Genomic DNA, 16,491 nt, shown 5'->3' with positions numbered 1-16,491 from the left:
GCTATCTAAATTCTCATGTTGTTTTAATTTTTCCCCCAGTACTGTTATTTCTCTAGTATACTGTTCCAAAAATATGCTGTCATGCTTAATCAAAATGTTCATTCATTCAGTGTTTTTAATATTTCGCTAATTGAATTAATTTAATAAAGATATTATTCTTAACAGAAACCTAATCTATATCGTGATATAAAAGAGTGCCCTTTATACACATCTCTCACATCCTTTCCCCATTTTTCCCTTTTTTAAGCAGTATGCCTATATTGTGTAGGAGCACCTCCCCATGATGAGATGAGAAGATTTCCTAAATAAATCTATTTGGGGTTAAGCTTGGTGCGGTGAAAAGTGTTTTGTCCGATCTTACCATATTTGACTGAAATATGTACTGTATATGTATTTCTGATTTTATCAATTTGAATCTACAATAAATACGCTTATTCATACTCAACTTTTACTGTTGTATCATTACAAGTTATACTGTAAATCCTAATACATTTATCAAGTATTGCACACTTCAATTTTATTTTATATTTTTTTCCTCCTGTTTTATTTATTTATTGTGAGAACTATTCTCATGTGTCAGACTGATAATAAGCTTGACAGTATTCACTCGGACTAGACCATTAGTTGTATTACTTTTATTGCAAAATCTTGTGTGTAAATAACACTATCTTTTGCAGATATTATTTGTTAAGAATTAAGCAGTCTGGCGGACTACTCTCAGGATCATTCCCTGGGGGTTGGTGCAACACCATAGAACCATCCTGTGTGTCCACACCTGGCTGTCCATTGGGAATCTCATGTTTTAAGGAAAACGCATTTGGTTTATTTCTGTCTAAGCTTGCTGGTAGATCAGATGCATGCATTTGCACTTGGGGACATGTCAGTACTCGCAATAATTTTCCAGTACCCTTTTTCACTCTCACGTCATTCTCCACCCCCCCATGAATTGACCCATCTTCCTGGACATTTATTGGTAGTATTTCTGCTTTATCACTACCAACTAAGATTTTCTTCTGTGAGCTCAATACTTCCTGTTTAGGGGGTAGAAAATTATCTGCATCTCCCCTAGCCTGGCATGGTGTTGTAGCAACAACATCAAAACCCTGATATGGGTATTCTAAGTTTTTCGTATCACATGCTTTTTTTGCACAGGGTATACCCTCTAAATGTTCTCTTCCAGATGTCATTGTATTGTCATTGATGTTTGAAACATTGCAGTTTGGCATAACACTGTTGCTTCGTTGGTTGTACCCAATATTTGGGGGGTCTATCACATTTCTTGTGTGTTGTCTGTGTGTTCTGTCCTGATATGGCACCCAATCATTATATTCCTTTAAAGTTAGTCTGAATTCATGGGTACTGTCTACAGCCCCAGATGGTCTTCCCTGTTCTACATGACTGAGTTTACAACAAACGTATAGTAGAGAGTCAGACAGTCCTCTTCCAGAATCATACTCTGCAAAGGGTAAAGTACAAGTATAAAGTTGAGAACCTCCATAGTCCGTTATCACCTCTCTCTGATAGGGGGACTGGCCTCTCATACCGGAAGGATAGCTACCAAAGTTTGCATGTTCATTCTGCTCTGATGGAATCTCCTCTGGATTGTAGCTCCAAGGTTGTGTTTCAGGGAAGGGTGATAGTTGCAAGTGGATGGGACTTTTTTGTCCAAGATGCAGCTCATCTCCATGGGTGTACTGAGCACCTTCAGTTGGGTCGAATGTTCTGCTTGCACTGTACTGTGTATTTTTATTTAGGTTTGGTGAGTCAGTTTCATATTCTGGATAGTACGCAGTATGATCCAAACTACTAATTGGTTTCTGGGAACCTGGAGACATTTCCTTAAACTGATATAAAGGTCCATTAGTAGAAAACTGCAGTTGCTCTTGGGTTTTTAGAGGCCCAGGTTTAGAAATTAGCAAGAATTCTCTTTGACTGTTTTGATATCTATCATTGTTGATGTATGCTTTTCTCTTATTTTGTTCTGCTAAAGGGGCTTGTATATTCCTTGAAGTACCTACCCAACTGTATGGCTGGAGTTGAAAATTGTCAAATTGAGTTGTTGTAAAATCATTGCCTTGCCAGTTTTGATTTTCTGAATGAGGTAAAGTACTAGTTTTACCATGAAGGTCATTTTCTGGAGAAATATTTTTTCTTTGACCCACTGAGTAGTCTGGACTTCCTTGTTGCTCTGAAGGATGTTCAAATTGATTTTGTTTTGGGTTGTGATGAGTATATACTGCTGCACTATCTGAAGGTAAATTACTTACTAAATAAATAGTCTCTTGCAGTGGTCCAGTATCTCCTCTGTCGATTTGTGTTGAAATGTGTCTGTTGCTCCACGTACTGCCTGTGTCAAATGTTCCACTTTGTTTATAGGGGTTGTCATTTTTTAAAAGTATATTGCTGTTCTGGCTTACAGTAGTACCTCTATTTTCATAAAGATTACTTTTTTGCACTGTCTCACTTTGTTTTGGTTGAAATTGACTATTGTGATGTCTTGAAAAGATACCCCTGGGAATGTTTTGCTTCTTTACTTCAACAAGAGGATGTCTGGAATACTCTGTAAAATATTCATTTCGTTCTGGTTGGACAATGATAACATTGCGGTTGGGCACATTATTTTTATTTCCCAGCCAAATTGGATGTTCTCTTTGTTGGCCATTCTCCAGGTGTTTTGAGAAATCTCTTTGGTTTACCAAATTATTCCCATTGTATTGTTGATCACCATTTCTTGTGATACTTAGTTTAGGACTGTGTAATATTCCTCTTACTTCACTTTCTCCTTGCATAGGTGCTCTTCCTGAGAATTTGTCTCCATAAGAAGTGTGTTCTCCAGTAAAGAACCTTTTCTCAGATGGTAGATGATGCACAGGAGGGGATGTATTTACAAAGTGATCACGGGGATGAATGCCATTGGCATGGTCTCCACGCCCTGTAAAAACTCTGTTAACAGTATAATACTTCTGGTGTTGGTTTCTCAAAATATTCTGATGCTGTGGTGACCTTATGAAGTGGTTTGATGGCTTTGCTGCACCTGGTGATATGTTTACATGTCTCCCATGGATAGAAGGTGTCATAGGCATACCTGCTGAATATATGTTTTGACTATCTAACCTAACATTGGTACTTTGTGGATTTTCTCCAACAAAACTCTCATTCTGTGCTGTACTGTTTCCTAGACCATGGTCCACTGTTGTTGAATTAGTGTCAACTGTTGTGTTGCTGGACTCAGTAACTGGAGGCTCTGCTGCTGGTGGCTCTTTCTCTTTAGCCGCTTCTTCATCTTCATTGGCCTCCTCAGAATTATAGGGTGGTCTGCCTCCAACTCCGAAGTATCCAAAGTAATTGCCCTGTTGAAAATTTGAAATTTTGAAGGCTCATTTAATAGTAATCAAAAAGTTTGCTTTATCGATCTACAAGTATTTAAAGAAAATCATTGCTACTGATGACTGGAATTGTATTCAATTAATTAAAAAAAACCACAAGGTATCTATGACCCGTTGTTTGCTCACTTCAGTAAAGCCATTATCTTCCATTTAGGTGTCAAAAATGTTTATTAAAGCGAATAAAGTAGTATTATAAATGAACTTGTTATCAGTTCATAGTAATATCTAGCAGGGACAGTACATGGTTTAAGATCCTATTCGCACTTGAATCAATACATGTGGGTTTCATTTGTTGCTCACACAGTGAACTAATGTAACATTAATTAGGTGATCTATCCACACCTGGCTGCAACAGAACACATCGCGAACAGAGAATAAAGCATTTTCAATTTTGTTAATATGGGGATTTCTCATGTGAGCAGATGAACACACCCAAACTTTTGTGGTTGAAACCAAAGGAATATTAGTTCCTTTTGTTCACCATCATTGATGTGTGCATATTGGCACAATGAGTGCATGTAAAGACAATGAATCAGAACTGTATTCACACAAACTTCTAAACCTCAGATGTAACATTGTACTGTATTGTCTAGAATAAAGTGATTAGTCTTTAAGAGATTTGGATGTGATTTTAATCCAATTTTTATTTTTTTCTCTTTTTGCTTTTATCTAAAAAATACATTGTCTAATATTAAGTGTCTGTTGATAATCACTTTACACCATCTTTAGATGGGATCCATACACATTCCTGAAGAAATATCTCAAATCTGTGAAAGTTGGATTTTAATTTTTCTAATTAATAATTTATTTTCTGCTCATATTGGCACCAGCCAACAAAGAAGATAATATTTTCATCAAATAGTAAGTATAGCAATGACACTTTTTTGGTTCTATTGCTCTTACAATCTAACGTATATGCATGCATTTACCTATATTATTAATATACACTTATTAAGAAACTTTAGCGATTTAGCTTTCCATCAAATATGCCAAATATATAATATCCCAAATGCATGACTCAGTTGATTACGATACTTATAGGAATTGCAAACCCACATTTGTTAAAACTAATTAAGCATTCAGAATTATTTGCAATCCACATGATCTCTCACAATGACTGTTTCGTAAGTAGTGGGAATGACATCTCAGGCTGGAATTTAATCAGTGCAACGGTATTCATAGAGTATCCTCCTTACTGAGACCTTTTGTTAATCTTCCACAAATCAAACATTTTATTATTGCAACACACCTGCGGCCAGAATGGGTTTCCTGGATTTAGAAACGGAAGAAACATCTGCAGAAAAAAACACATAAAATAAATTTGTGTTTTAGACTTATCAATTAGTGAAATTACTATTTATTTAGTAGACAACCCTGCCTAATTGTTGAAAGGACACTCCATCCAGTAAATAATAAGATGATCTGTCAATTTTCTGCTGCCTTTAGGTAGAAATAAATCATTTAAAAAAAAATGTTTTTTAAAAATACAGTTGGCCTAACGTGTGTCAGGGTTCTTATTCAATATAAAATACCTTGTTAGGCTGCCAGCAGTAGCCACCTGATCTTTGATTCTGTAAATAAAAATGATCTCTCAGGCGCTCACACTATATAATATAAGGACCTATTGTCGCTACCTATCTTAAGGGTGCCAATCCCTACATGGAAACAAAACCTGAAATAATAAGAATGGTGTGCCAAAAACTAGAAAGAATCTTCAGAGATATGATGAAAATCGTGTGCTTCTATGCATTAAAAAGATTTTTTTATTACACAAATAAAATAATTATTAAAAAACTTGATATAAACAAATATCGATATCTGAAACATAACTTATAATAAAAAACTAGATTTAAATACTACTGAATAGATATACAAGAATTAACAAATAGATTTAGAAACGACAGCATACTCATGCATGCGCCTTTAACAAAAATATATATTGTCGAAAAAATAATCTGTATCTCTATTAATGTGTTTTTCAAGAGATTATAATGATAAAGGGTGGGTGGTCAGTCCCCTTTCTTAAAAACAATTAATGTCCACTGCATGCATGTCCTTTTTTGAAACACAATGACTTTATTCCATATTGATTGGTGCTCAAACCTACATGGATCTATACAAACAGCTATATTCACTTCATTTCATGTAACGTCCAAGGCGTTGCGAACCGCAGTACATGTTGCCTTGACTATTTATTATTATTATTATTAATTTTTATTTATAAGGCGCCACAAGGTGTCCGTAGCGCCGTACAGGGACAAACAAATTACAATACAATGGGAGACAGCACAGTACAGTAAACAGTAAGCACAGTAACTCAATAAGCTCAATGCACAGCTAGAGAGGGCGGGGAAGGGGGAGGGAGGATCCGCAAACGACGGGGCCCAAGAAGGAGGGCGCGGAAGACAGGGAGACCCCCAGGGAGGAGGAGGGAGCGAAAGTGGACGTGGGGTGGAGGACCCTCAAAGAGGAGGGCTAAGTAGCTGGAGAGCAGAGTTAGAAATGGTGGAAACAGGAGGAGAGATGGCCCTGCTCAGAAGAGCGTACAATCTAAGGGGAGAGGTGGACAGACAGAGAGACGCAGGGGAGAGAGAGAGAGTAGGGGGACGGAGGCAGAAGATAAGGTAGGAAGTTAAGTGGGAGACAGAAAGGCTTTAAGAAAAAGGTGAGTTTTTAGGGCCTGTTTGAAACTGGATAGATTAGGGGAAGTTCTGATGGAGGGTGGGAGCTTGTTCCAGTGGAGAGGGGCAGCGCGGGCGAAGTCTTGGATACGCGCATGGGAGGAGGTTATAAGGGGGGAAGAGAGGCGACGGTCAGAGGCAGAACGGAGAGGGCGGGATGGAGCATGAATAGAGAGGAGGGTGGAGATGTAGGGTGCAGTGGAGTTGGCGAGGGCCTTGTAGGTGAGTGTGAGGAGCTTAAAGAGGATTCTGAAGGGGAATGGGAGCCAGTGAAGGGCTAGGTAGAGGGGGGAGACAGAAGAGGAGCAGCGAGAAAGGAAAATAAGACTAGCGGCAGCGTTAAGAACAGATTAAAGGGGAGCGAGATGAGAGTGGGGGAGACCAGTGAGGAGGAGGTTGCAGTAGTCCAGGCGGGAGATGATCAGAGAGTGGATAAGGCATTTGGTGGCATCTTGGGAGAGGAAGGGCCGGATGCGAGCGATGTTACGCAGCTGGAAGTGGCAGGATTTAGCAAGAGAGAGGATGTGGGGGCCAAAGGAGAGAGAGGAGTCGAGGATGACACCAAGGCAGCGAAGTTGGGGGACAGGGGAGATAGAGGTGTTGTCGACAGTGATGGAGAGGTCAGAAGGGGATGAGGTATGAGAGGGAGGAAAAACTATGAGGTCAGTTTTGGCAAGGTTAAGTTTGAGGAATTGAGAGGACATACAGGAGGAGATGGCAGAGAGGCAGGCGGACACCCTAGAGAGGAGGGAGGGAGAGAGATCAGGAGAGGAGAAGTATAGTTGAGTGTCGTCAGGTGGTAGCTGAAGCCGAAGGAGCTGATGAGTTCACCCAGGGAGGAGGTGTATAGAGAGAAGAGTAAGGGTCCCAGAACAGAGCCCTGAGGGACCCCGACTGGAAGGGTGGACGGGGGGGAGAGAGACCCAGAGATGGTGACAGAGAAGGATCGGTGAGTAAGGTAAGAGGTGAACCAGGACAGGACTGGGCCGGAGAGGCCGAAAGACTGGAGGGTGTGAAGGAGTAGGGGGTGGTCAATGGTGTCGAAGGCTGCAGAGAGGTCAAGGAGGATGAGAAGGGAGAAGTGGCCCCTGGCTTTAGCAGAGAGGAGGTCATTGGTGACTTTAGCCAGGGCAGTTTCAGTGGAGTGGAGGGGGCTTCAGTGGAGTGGAGGGGGCGGGAACCAGACTGGAGAGGATCAAGGAGGGAGTGTTCAGAAAGGTAGGAGGTGAGACGGCTGCAGACGAGCCTCTCGAGAATTTTGGAGGCAAAGGGGGGAAGAGATATGGGGCGATAGTTCGAGAGAGAAGTGGGGTCGAGATTAGGTTTCTTAAGAATGGGGGATACGAGAGCATGTTTGAAGGAGGAGGGGAAGATGCCAGTGGAGAGGGAGAGATTAAAGAGGTGAGTGAGGTGGGAGCAGGTGGTGGGGGAAAGGGAGCAAAGAAGGTGGGAGGGGATGGGATCCAGGGGACAGGTAGTCGGGGGGGGGTGAAATGAGAGAGTGGATTTCCTTGCCGGTGGTGGGGCGGAAGGAGTGGAGGGGAAGGTGGTTGGGGGGGGAGGACGGAAGAGTGGGAGGGGTGGAAGAGAGAGTGGAGGAGGAGATTTCAAGTCGGATGGCCTTGATTTTAGAGGAGAAGAAGGAGGTGAAATCGGAGGCAGTCAGGGAGGAGGGAGGGGGCGGGGAGGGGAGGGGAGGGGGCCAGGAGAGTGCTGAAGGTGGCAAAGAGGCGGCGGGGGTTAGAGGACTGGGAAGAGATGAGGGATTTAAAGAAAGATTGTTTAGCGAGTGAGAGGGCAGAGCTGTAGGATGAAAGGATGAATTTAAAGTGGAGGAAGTCAGCCAGGGAGCGGGATTTTCTCCAGTGACGTACGGGAGCATTTTTGGAGGAAGCGGGTAAATTGGAGTGCCAGGGTTGGGGTTTGGAGCAGTGGGGGTGGACGGAATGGGCAGGGGCGACCGCGTCCAGAGCGGAGGTGAGGGTGTGATTGTAGAGGGAGACCGCCTGGTTGGGGCAGGCCTGGGAGGAAAGGGGAGAAAGGAGGGTATCGAGAGAGGAGGACAGAGAGGCAGGGTCAAGAGCTTTGAGGTTGCGTATGGACAGAGTAGGTTTGGACAGGGGGAGGGGAGCAGGAGAAGAGAGAGAGGAGGAGAGGAGATTGTGGTCGGATAGAGGAAAGGGAGAGATGGAGAAGTCGGAGAGACTACATAGGTAGGAAAGACAAGATCAAGGGAGTGACCAAGGCAGTGGGTAGAGAAGGAAGTCGATTGGGTGAGACCAAGGGAGGAAGAGAGGGTGAGCAATTTGCTGGAAGCAGGGTAGGTGGGGTTGTCGATGGGGATGTTAAAGTCACTGAGAATGATCGAGGGGAGATCGGAGGAGAGGTGGTGAGGAAGCCAGCTAGCAAAGTTGTCAAGGAAGAGGGAGGTGGGGCCAGGGGGGCGGTAGATGACAATGACGCGGAGGTGGATGGGGTAGAAGAGGCGGATGGAGTGAGCTTCAAAGGAGGAGAAGGAGAGGGAGGGTTCAGGGGGAATGACACGAAAAGTACAGGTGGAGGAGAGGAGGAGGCCCACTCCACCGCCTGGGCGGGCACCAGGCCTGGCGGAGTGGGTGAAGGAGAGGCCACCATAGGAGAGGGCAGCGGGGGAAGTAGTATCAGAATCGGAGAGCCAGGTTTCAGTAACGGCAAGAAGGTTAAAGGAGTTGGATAGAAAGAGGTCGTGGATAGCAGTCAACGATGAGCAGCGCGCGGGGGAGGGCAGGGAGGAACGGGAGAGGTAGGGCGGGGGGAGAGTATGGGTATGGAGTGAGAGCGGGGAGGCATAGTAGGGAGAGAGAGTAACAGAACAGTGAGATAGTGGGGACAGTGAAAAACAGGTAAGAACAATGGCAGGAAGACAATGACAAGGTGGAAGACAATAACGAATTAGTGCGTGGAGGGCATGGAACAACAGTACAGTGAGATAATAAGGACAATGAAAACAGGTAAGAATGATAGCAGAACAGTAAGATAATAAGTACAGCGGATAACAGGTAAGAATAATCAGGGAGACAATAGCAAGATGGAGGACAATAACCAATTAGGGCGTGGAAGGCAAGGAATAACAGAAGGAGAGGTAATAAGGACAATGGAAATAGGCAAGAATAATAACAGGTAAAAGTAAATGCTGGTAAATATAAAATCAGGAAAAACAAGATAAAGGCATATAAATAGTAGAATAATAACAGGTAAAAAGTAGTTACTTGTAAATGTACAATCAGGAAAAACAAAATAATGGCATATAAAATAATGTTTATATGCAGTTGTTGCAGTTAAGGCAGGGATTCAGCAGGAGAAGGGTCAACCGACAAGCCGGGTAGGCACACAGCAGATCAGTCGATGCAGACAAGCCAGGGACTCAGCAGGAGAAGGGTTAATTGACAAGCCGGTCGGTACACAGTAGATCAGTTGGTGCAGATAAGCCAGGGATTCAGCAGGAGAAGGGTTAACTGACAAGCCGGGTCGGTACACAGTGGATCAGCCGATTTGGATGAGCCAGGTAATAAGCAGGAGAAGGGTTAACTGACAAGTCGGGTCGGTACACAGTAGATCAGTTGATGCAGATAAGCCAGGGATTCAGCAGGAGAAGGGTTAATTGACAAGCCGGGTCGGTACACAGTAGATCAGTTGGTGCAGATAAGCCAGGGATTCAGCTGGAGAAGGGTCAACCGACAAGCCGGGTAGGCACACAGCAGATCAGTCGATGCAGACAAGCCAGGGACTCAGCAGAAGGGTTAATTGACAAGCCGGGTCGGTACACAGTAGATCAGTTGGTGCAGATAAGCCAGGGATTCAGCAGGAGAAGGGTTAACTGACAAGCCGGGTCGGTACACAGTGGATCAGCCGATTTGGATGAGCCAGGTAATAAGCAGGAGAAGGGTTAACTGACAAGCCGGGTCGGTACACAGTAGATCAGTTGATGCAGATAAGCCAGGGATTCAGCTGGAGAAGGGTTAATTGACAAGCCGGGTCGGTACACAGTAGATCAGTTGATGCAGATAAGCCAGGGATTCAGCAGGAGAAGGGTTAACTGAGAAGCCGACTAGTCGTCAAGGCAGTAAAAAGTGCTAAGTGTTAAGAGATTCTTACTATAGAAACCTGTCAGTGACATACAAGTCTTCTACTGTTGCAGTATTAGCAGACAGATATGGGCTCATGGCTACAGGCGAGCGATGATGTCATCAAGCTAATTGGGAGTTGTTCTAAAAGCCTCATTCAGACAATCCACACTTGCTAGATTATCTGATCAGTGTCTTGCAGCTGCTGAAACCATGGGAAATGCAATACCTGTAATCATTAAATCCAGTACTACAAGGTTAACCTTAAGTTTTGACTTTGCTTCTGAATCACATTGTTGTTTGATAAGTATTATTGCTACCACTGAAAACCTATGAATTCAATATCTTTAGTCCTTGAATCCAGCACTAGATGATTCACCAGAAGTTTTGCAATTGAATCACTCTGGCATCAAGTTGCTTCCCTGTGTTCCAGTCTGCATACTAAAGATCCTTGCCATGCTCATTATCCTGTATATGAACTTGTTTCTACCCACAGCTATATTGGCTGATGCATGCTGCTGTGTTCTATGTATTCATTTATGTTCCAGTCTGCATATGAAAGATTCATGATTATGTATAGAATTATAATTTTGCATATAGTCTTGTGATGTTCCCTGCATCCAGCATAATAAAACCATATTTTTACTACAACCAGTGTTGTTGAATTATATGTTTACGTGCTTTAGTATATAGAGGGTGTGACGAAATGTAGTATATCTAATGACTGATTGTTATTTTCTGATGAATTTATGTATAACACTGTGAATATTTTATGTAACCTTTCACATGTATTTTGTTAACTGACCTGAGTCTGACCTAGGCAAGTGCCAATGGTCTTGTGAAAGTAGCCAGGCCCAGATAAATCTCTGAGTAGTTTGTGTATGCAGAGGAGTTAGACTTAGCCAAGCCAAACAACGAGCAGAGGTGAGACTTCAAGGTCCTGTGGACATTCCGATCTCAGCTCACGTCGAATGCCCTGTGACATTTGGGAGATCAATCTATCTTTTTTGACAGCTAAATTCCTAAGGTGGGGGATGAAGATCCAACAAGAAATGGTTTAAAATCTTCTGCCTTAGACATCAGATTGTGCATTTCATGAGGGGTCTATCAAGACTGAAATGTCTCACCCTTTTCAATTGTGTTCCCTCAAACACAGCTAGTCTACCTCATAAGTAGTACTCTGATTTTATTTCCTATTTTAGTTTCTGAAACTCTTTTGTGAAACATATTGTATGCCCTTGTTATTACTTTTTGTAAATAAGCCTTGGAAATTTTTTCAGATTAAATAAATTCATTCTAATGTGTTCTCCGTAATTCTTTGTGAATTTACGAAGCCCAGGGAGGATCATGCTACATGTGTATGTGATTTAAGTTTGAAACATTAATAAGTGGTTTTGGTGAACGTAAGGACACTATAATAAATCCTTCATGGTGGCAGAAAAGGTGTATTCATTGCTAAGTGACTAAAGTGACGCAGTCACAGCCAGCTGTTCAGATTGCTGTATCTGGGACAGGCTGGGTCTTTGTGACAGAGGGGAAATTGATATATTGCTGTGAGGAACATGTATGTGGAGAGAACAGAGACCCTCGTTAATAGACAAAGATCGGCATTCAAGTAGTCTAACTATCTAACTTTAACTGAGGTCTGCAAGGTTAACAACAGAATGATCAGTGTTGTCACACTACTGGGATCACAGTTGGAAGTGCAGTAGCCAGGAAGTTCAAAAGTAAATAGGATTTATTTAATAAGCCAAATCTAAAGTATCTGATAAATAAAATCTATAATCACAGGGCAGAGAAAGGACCTGTGAAAATATCAAACAAGTGCAATCATGATCACAAAGGTGAGCAAGGTTTAGTGAAAAAATCTAGTTAAGATTCCAACACATTACACAAGCAAAGGCTTCAGTCACAAAGTGTCATTTATAGGCCGAAACAGGAAATGAGATCCAAGATGTAATCTCATGAAACAGTCCTGGCCATCTTGAATAAGGGCAAGTTCTAAACAGAGATCCAAGATGGGATCTCATTAAAATAGTGCTGACCATGTTGCATAAGGGCTTTTCTAAGGGCAAGTGCATAACAAGTGTCCAAGTCGAGTCCAAGCTGAAGACCATCGAGATAGGCTTGAGATTAAATATTTTGTGAGGAGAGCTAACATTTGCCTAGATATGCTAGACAGAGTTTCAAGGGAGAGACAAGTGAGAGCCAAGCAGAAAGAACATTGAGTGCATATATGGTCTTGCTGGGACTGATAGCGCACCAAGCCCAAAATTGCTAAATCAGCTGTGAATAGTCATGGTGACAGGTGCCCAATATAATGAACAGAGCATGGGGTCTCATAACATGACAGAGAATAAGGGAAAAGAGAAATTATAGTGAAGGATATGAGACCTGACAGTGACAAAGCAGGAGAGAGACAGCTGCTACATGTGACAATAGATAAGACAAGAATGAGAGTGATTTTTCTCAATGCATGAAATGTCAGCTCCTGGGTAACAACATTGATATTATGTCAAATTTTATTGCAACTGAGAAGTTTGGGTCAGGAGACATTCAAGAAAGAGTGGATTTTATCAAGAGATTGTCTAGTGACCATGATTATACTAACTATGCTATGAACTATATTGATGCACCACTGACAATGTCCCACTGTCCACTTTCAAATTTGCATGTATAAGGTCCGTTTTTCCAACTTTCCACCCGCAGAGTCCAGGGATATAGAACCTGAGCTAGTCACGTGTACTCTGAACATATATATAATTCAATTTGCAGTATGTTCAATTTTGGGCACCCCTGGTCAAGTGTGCATTTTACTGATTCTTAGTGAAAATATGCTAAAACTTATAAAGGACACCTTTCACCAAATATTTCACCACATTGTAATGCACAATTACTATTTATTTGTTGAATTACACATATAAAAAGAACATTCAACATGCAACATTGAATGTGTACCTGTGGTATCTGCGGATCAGGTATTGGAGGTAGCTGTAGAGGTTGTTTTGTTACAGGTTGATAGTTTGGTTGTGGCTGCTGCACTGCAATAGATGGTTGCTGTGGGAGTTGTGGTATGATCGGGTACCGTGGCACTTGTGGGGAAATGACCTCTTTATTATTCTGCTGAGTCTGGGCTTTGCCCTGTGGCTGCCATGGAAAAGGCTGTCTTGATAACGCTTGCTGCAGCTGTATCATCTGTGAGTAATGTGGAAGACCATATCCGTACATAGAACCAGCATGAGGCATCTAAGAAATTGTAACAAGTAATGACAGCCAGTCAATCATTAATTACAAGTATGACAACTGTTGGTAAAGTTTTATTGACTAAAAATGTCATATGTGATTGACAGACTACCCACAATAAATGGCATTTATTTTATAGAATCCTGATATAGTAATTTATGAGTATTGCTTAATTAAAATACATTAATCAAAAAGGTTATGGGAATTAATACCCACTATTTGCTATTATATTTAATGGACATGCATTTACTGCATTTTCCTGTAATGAGTTACTGTAGAATTAAACGTTCCTTCCCTATTTTCAATTTTTTTTCCCTATTCTTTCATCTTCTTCACCTTTTCTCTTTTTCCACTTCCCTAGTGATAAAGCATAGTATGTCTGGAGCTATTTATAATACTCCAAGGAATGTACCTATGCAACTCTTTTGCTTTGCATTTTAGCTGTTTTTAAGATGCTTTCAACATAATCCAATATTTACTTGCACATTATAAAAAATAAGAAAGGTGTTATAATATAAGAAATATGTTATGGTATTTCATTCATTTGTGTAAAGCTAAAGTAAAAAAATTATTATTTTTGTATTTATAGATTGTAAGCTTGCACGCAGGGCCCTCTTACCTCTCTGTACGTATGAATTACTCAGTATTGTTTTATTACTGTTTGCTCCCAATTGTAAAGCATTACAGAATCTTCTGGCGCTATATAAATAAATGATGATGATGATTTATCTGTGACATCATGGTAGTAGTACCAGCATTGTTTATTCTGACAGGTGTCTCTGATATTTATCACCAAAGAAATATGGCTTCTTATGGAACAGGTTGCAGCGTTTTCCAATATTTATCACCTGGAGATTTAGGTTGGCAGCACATATGTTCATCATATTTCTTTGTTTCCTTAAATTAATTAAATGTTTTTTCTTTAACATCATCTTACTACATTACACATACTCAATGTAAAGACCGATTTCTTGTTTTTCATGGTGATCAGTGATAGGCGACCGCAACTGATTGGTTGCTTGTGGCATCTCAAAACCATTTCACGTAATCATTTCCTTATCAGTGAGGGATGGAGTTTTGGCAGGGGGTGGAAGAAGGACGGTGAGGAAGAGAATTGTTGTCAAACTCTCGGGCTGGTCGTACATGAACCATATCACTTAAAGCTAACATTTTCTTTAAAGTGATATTACATTTAATTTTCCAGACATATAGGCACACGTTCACAAATAAAGAAACAGTGCTGTGCCGCATTTCTTACGATTTGCAAAGGAGACTTAATATAACCGGGCATGACTTTTGTGCAGTCCCAATGTTTATTTTTAATTAGGGTGCTTTCTCTTACCTGTAAATTTAGATGGTTGTATGATCCATAAGGTGCTCCCTGAAAATTGCAGCATGAATATTATATTATTATTCATTATTATTAACAATATGAGGTAATGCAGCATGAGTAGGTGCATCATGTAATTATACTGATTTTTTACTGTTGAATGGAATATTCTTACCTCTTCACTGTTACTGCCTCTGAATGGAAACTGCATCTGGAAGAGTATATTGATTTGTTTTATAGATACAAAATACAAGGCTCATTTATTTTAGTAATAATAATTATAAGAATGTTAGGTGACTTACAGGAATAGCAGCAGAGGGTTGCAGGAGGTATAGAAACAGAAGAAAGTCTATCATCTTTAGGTAATCACTAAAATAAAATGACATCATATTGTTAATAAATAACCAAATTAGTTCCAGCGCTAATATATATTTATATTCTGATATATTTATATTTTGCATGGGAGAATCATCTTCAAAAACTGACTTAAGTCAATTATGCATGTTCACATTGGCCTGCTTGGCAATCAATTAGATCTGCTTCCAATTGGACAATATACATGACTCAACCACAAAGCAACCAGATCACTCAGGGACTGAGCAGTATGAACAATTTTTGTCCATACACATTTAGGCTGGGTACACACTACAGAAATTTCCTTCTGATGTGTTATATATATAACAATTTTATCGATAATTGATAAAAAAAAGTCCCAATCAATATGTGTACACACTACATTTTATACAATTTATCTTCAGATATGTGCTCTTCATCTGTCATAACCATCAGCTGAAAAGATCATGACTCTGTAAACTCCATAGAGATCTGGTTTTGAGTGTATACACACTGCAGAATTGGAATGATATTGTTAAATAAGATTTTTAGTTTGGTTTAAAAATCAAATGAAACGATATAATAAGCTTTGGAACAATAATCGCTCATCACTGCAGGGTGCACACTAATGCAATATCTGGCCAAACAGTCGTTTATCGGGTGATTGGCTCGATAATCGACTGAAAGCCCTGTAGTGTGTACCCAGCCTTAGATTGCAGTCATTGGCTGATTGTTTCTCTGTTAAAATTCTCATCATATGTTTAACATACATAGTGATAGTAGCTGGTGATTGGAAGTCCACATGTATTTTAATATCTACCCAATTAAGTCTGAATCAGCAAAATCGTAAGATTAATTTGTTAGATGTGTCATCATGTATTGATAGATTGCAAAGTGAGCCAACCACTTAATTCTGTGCTAAGAGCCTCGCAGAACATTAATTCATGACTCATCTTATCGGTACATGGAAACATGGAAAGCTGATCACACACACACACACACACACACACACACACACACACACACACACACACATATATATATATATTTACAAAATGTACAAATAGCTTTAAATGACAGTTGCATCATTAATAGAAAGCTGGCAGAGTTGGCTGGGGACTAAAATTTGCTGACACATAAAGAAAAAACATTTTCAACCTTCCAACACTATTTTTCAGAGAATTTAGGAATACTGTATATAAAAGACTTAACAAATACTGTAAGGGCCACAGGATGGCTGCATGCATACATTTAATGTTGTTATAGGAAGACGAAACATATAAATTAAATAAACCTATATTTAGGAGATGTACTTTGCTTTTAGATTTACACATAAAGTTATGTAGGCTGTTATTTAATTTGTATTTTGCATGAATAAAATTTAGCACAAAAATACCCATGGACGAAGGCCTGCA

At 40.7% G+C, this 16,491-nt stretch overlaps 1 protein-coding gene across 1 annotated transcript; it reads right to left on the bottom strand.

The window, feature by feature from the left end:
- Positions 1-489: 489 nt before the first annotated feature.
- Positions 490-15,108, bottom strand: ENAM (enamelin). The gene is made up of 6 exons (XM_075202019.1): positions 15,046-15,108; positions 14,919-14,954; positions 14,756-14,794; positions 13,129-13,416; positions 4,636-4,680; positions 490-3,350 (listed from the first exon to the last, which is right to left on the bottom strand). The coding sequence occupies exons 1-6, from the start codon at positions 15,097-15,099 to the stop codon at positions 681-683; spliced, it is 3,132 nt and encodes a 1,043-aa protein (XP_075058120.1). The 5' UTR covers positions 15,100-15,108; the 3' UTR covers positions 490-680.
- Positions 15,109-16,491: the final 1,383 nt, after the last annotated feature.

The sequence above is a fragment of the Mixophyes fleayi genome, chromosome 1 (assembly GCF_038048845.1).
Source record: "Mixophyes fleayi isolate aMixFle1 chromosome 1, aMixFle1.hap1, whole genome shotgun sequence".
NCBI lineage: Eukaryota > Metazoa > Chordata > Amphibia > Anura > Limnodynastidae > Mixophyes > Mixophyes fleayi.
This window is presented reverse-complemented; position numbering and strand designations above follow the sequence as displayed.

Coding starts and splice junctions, on each gene's coding strand:
- ENAM (XM_075202019.1), bottom strand. CDS start 15,099: ATGATAGACTTTCTTCTGTTTCTATACCTCCTGCAACCCTCTGCTGCT. Junction 14,955..15,045: donor AACCCTCTGCTGCTATTCCT/GTAAGTCACCTA, acceptor ATACTCTTCCAG/ATGCAGTTTCCATTCAGAGG. Junction 3,351..4,635: donor GAAACCCATTCTGGCCGCAG/GTGTGTTGCAAT, acceptor AATTTTCAACAG/GGCAATTACTTTGGATACTT.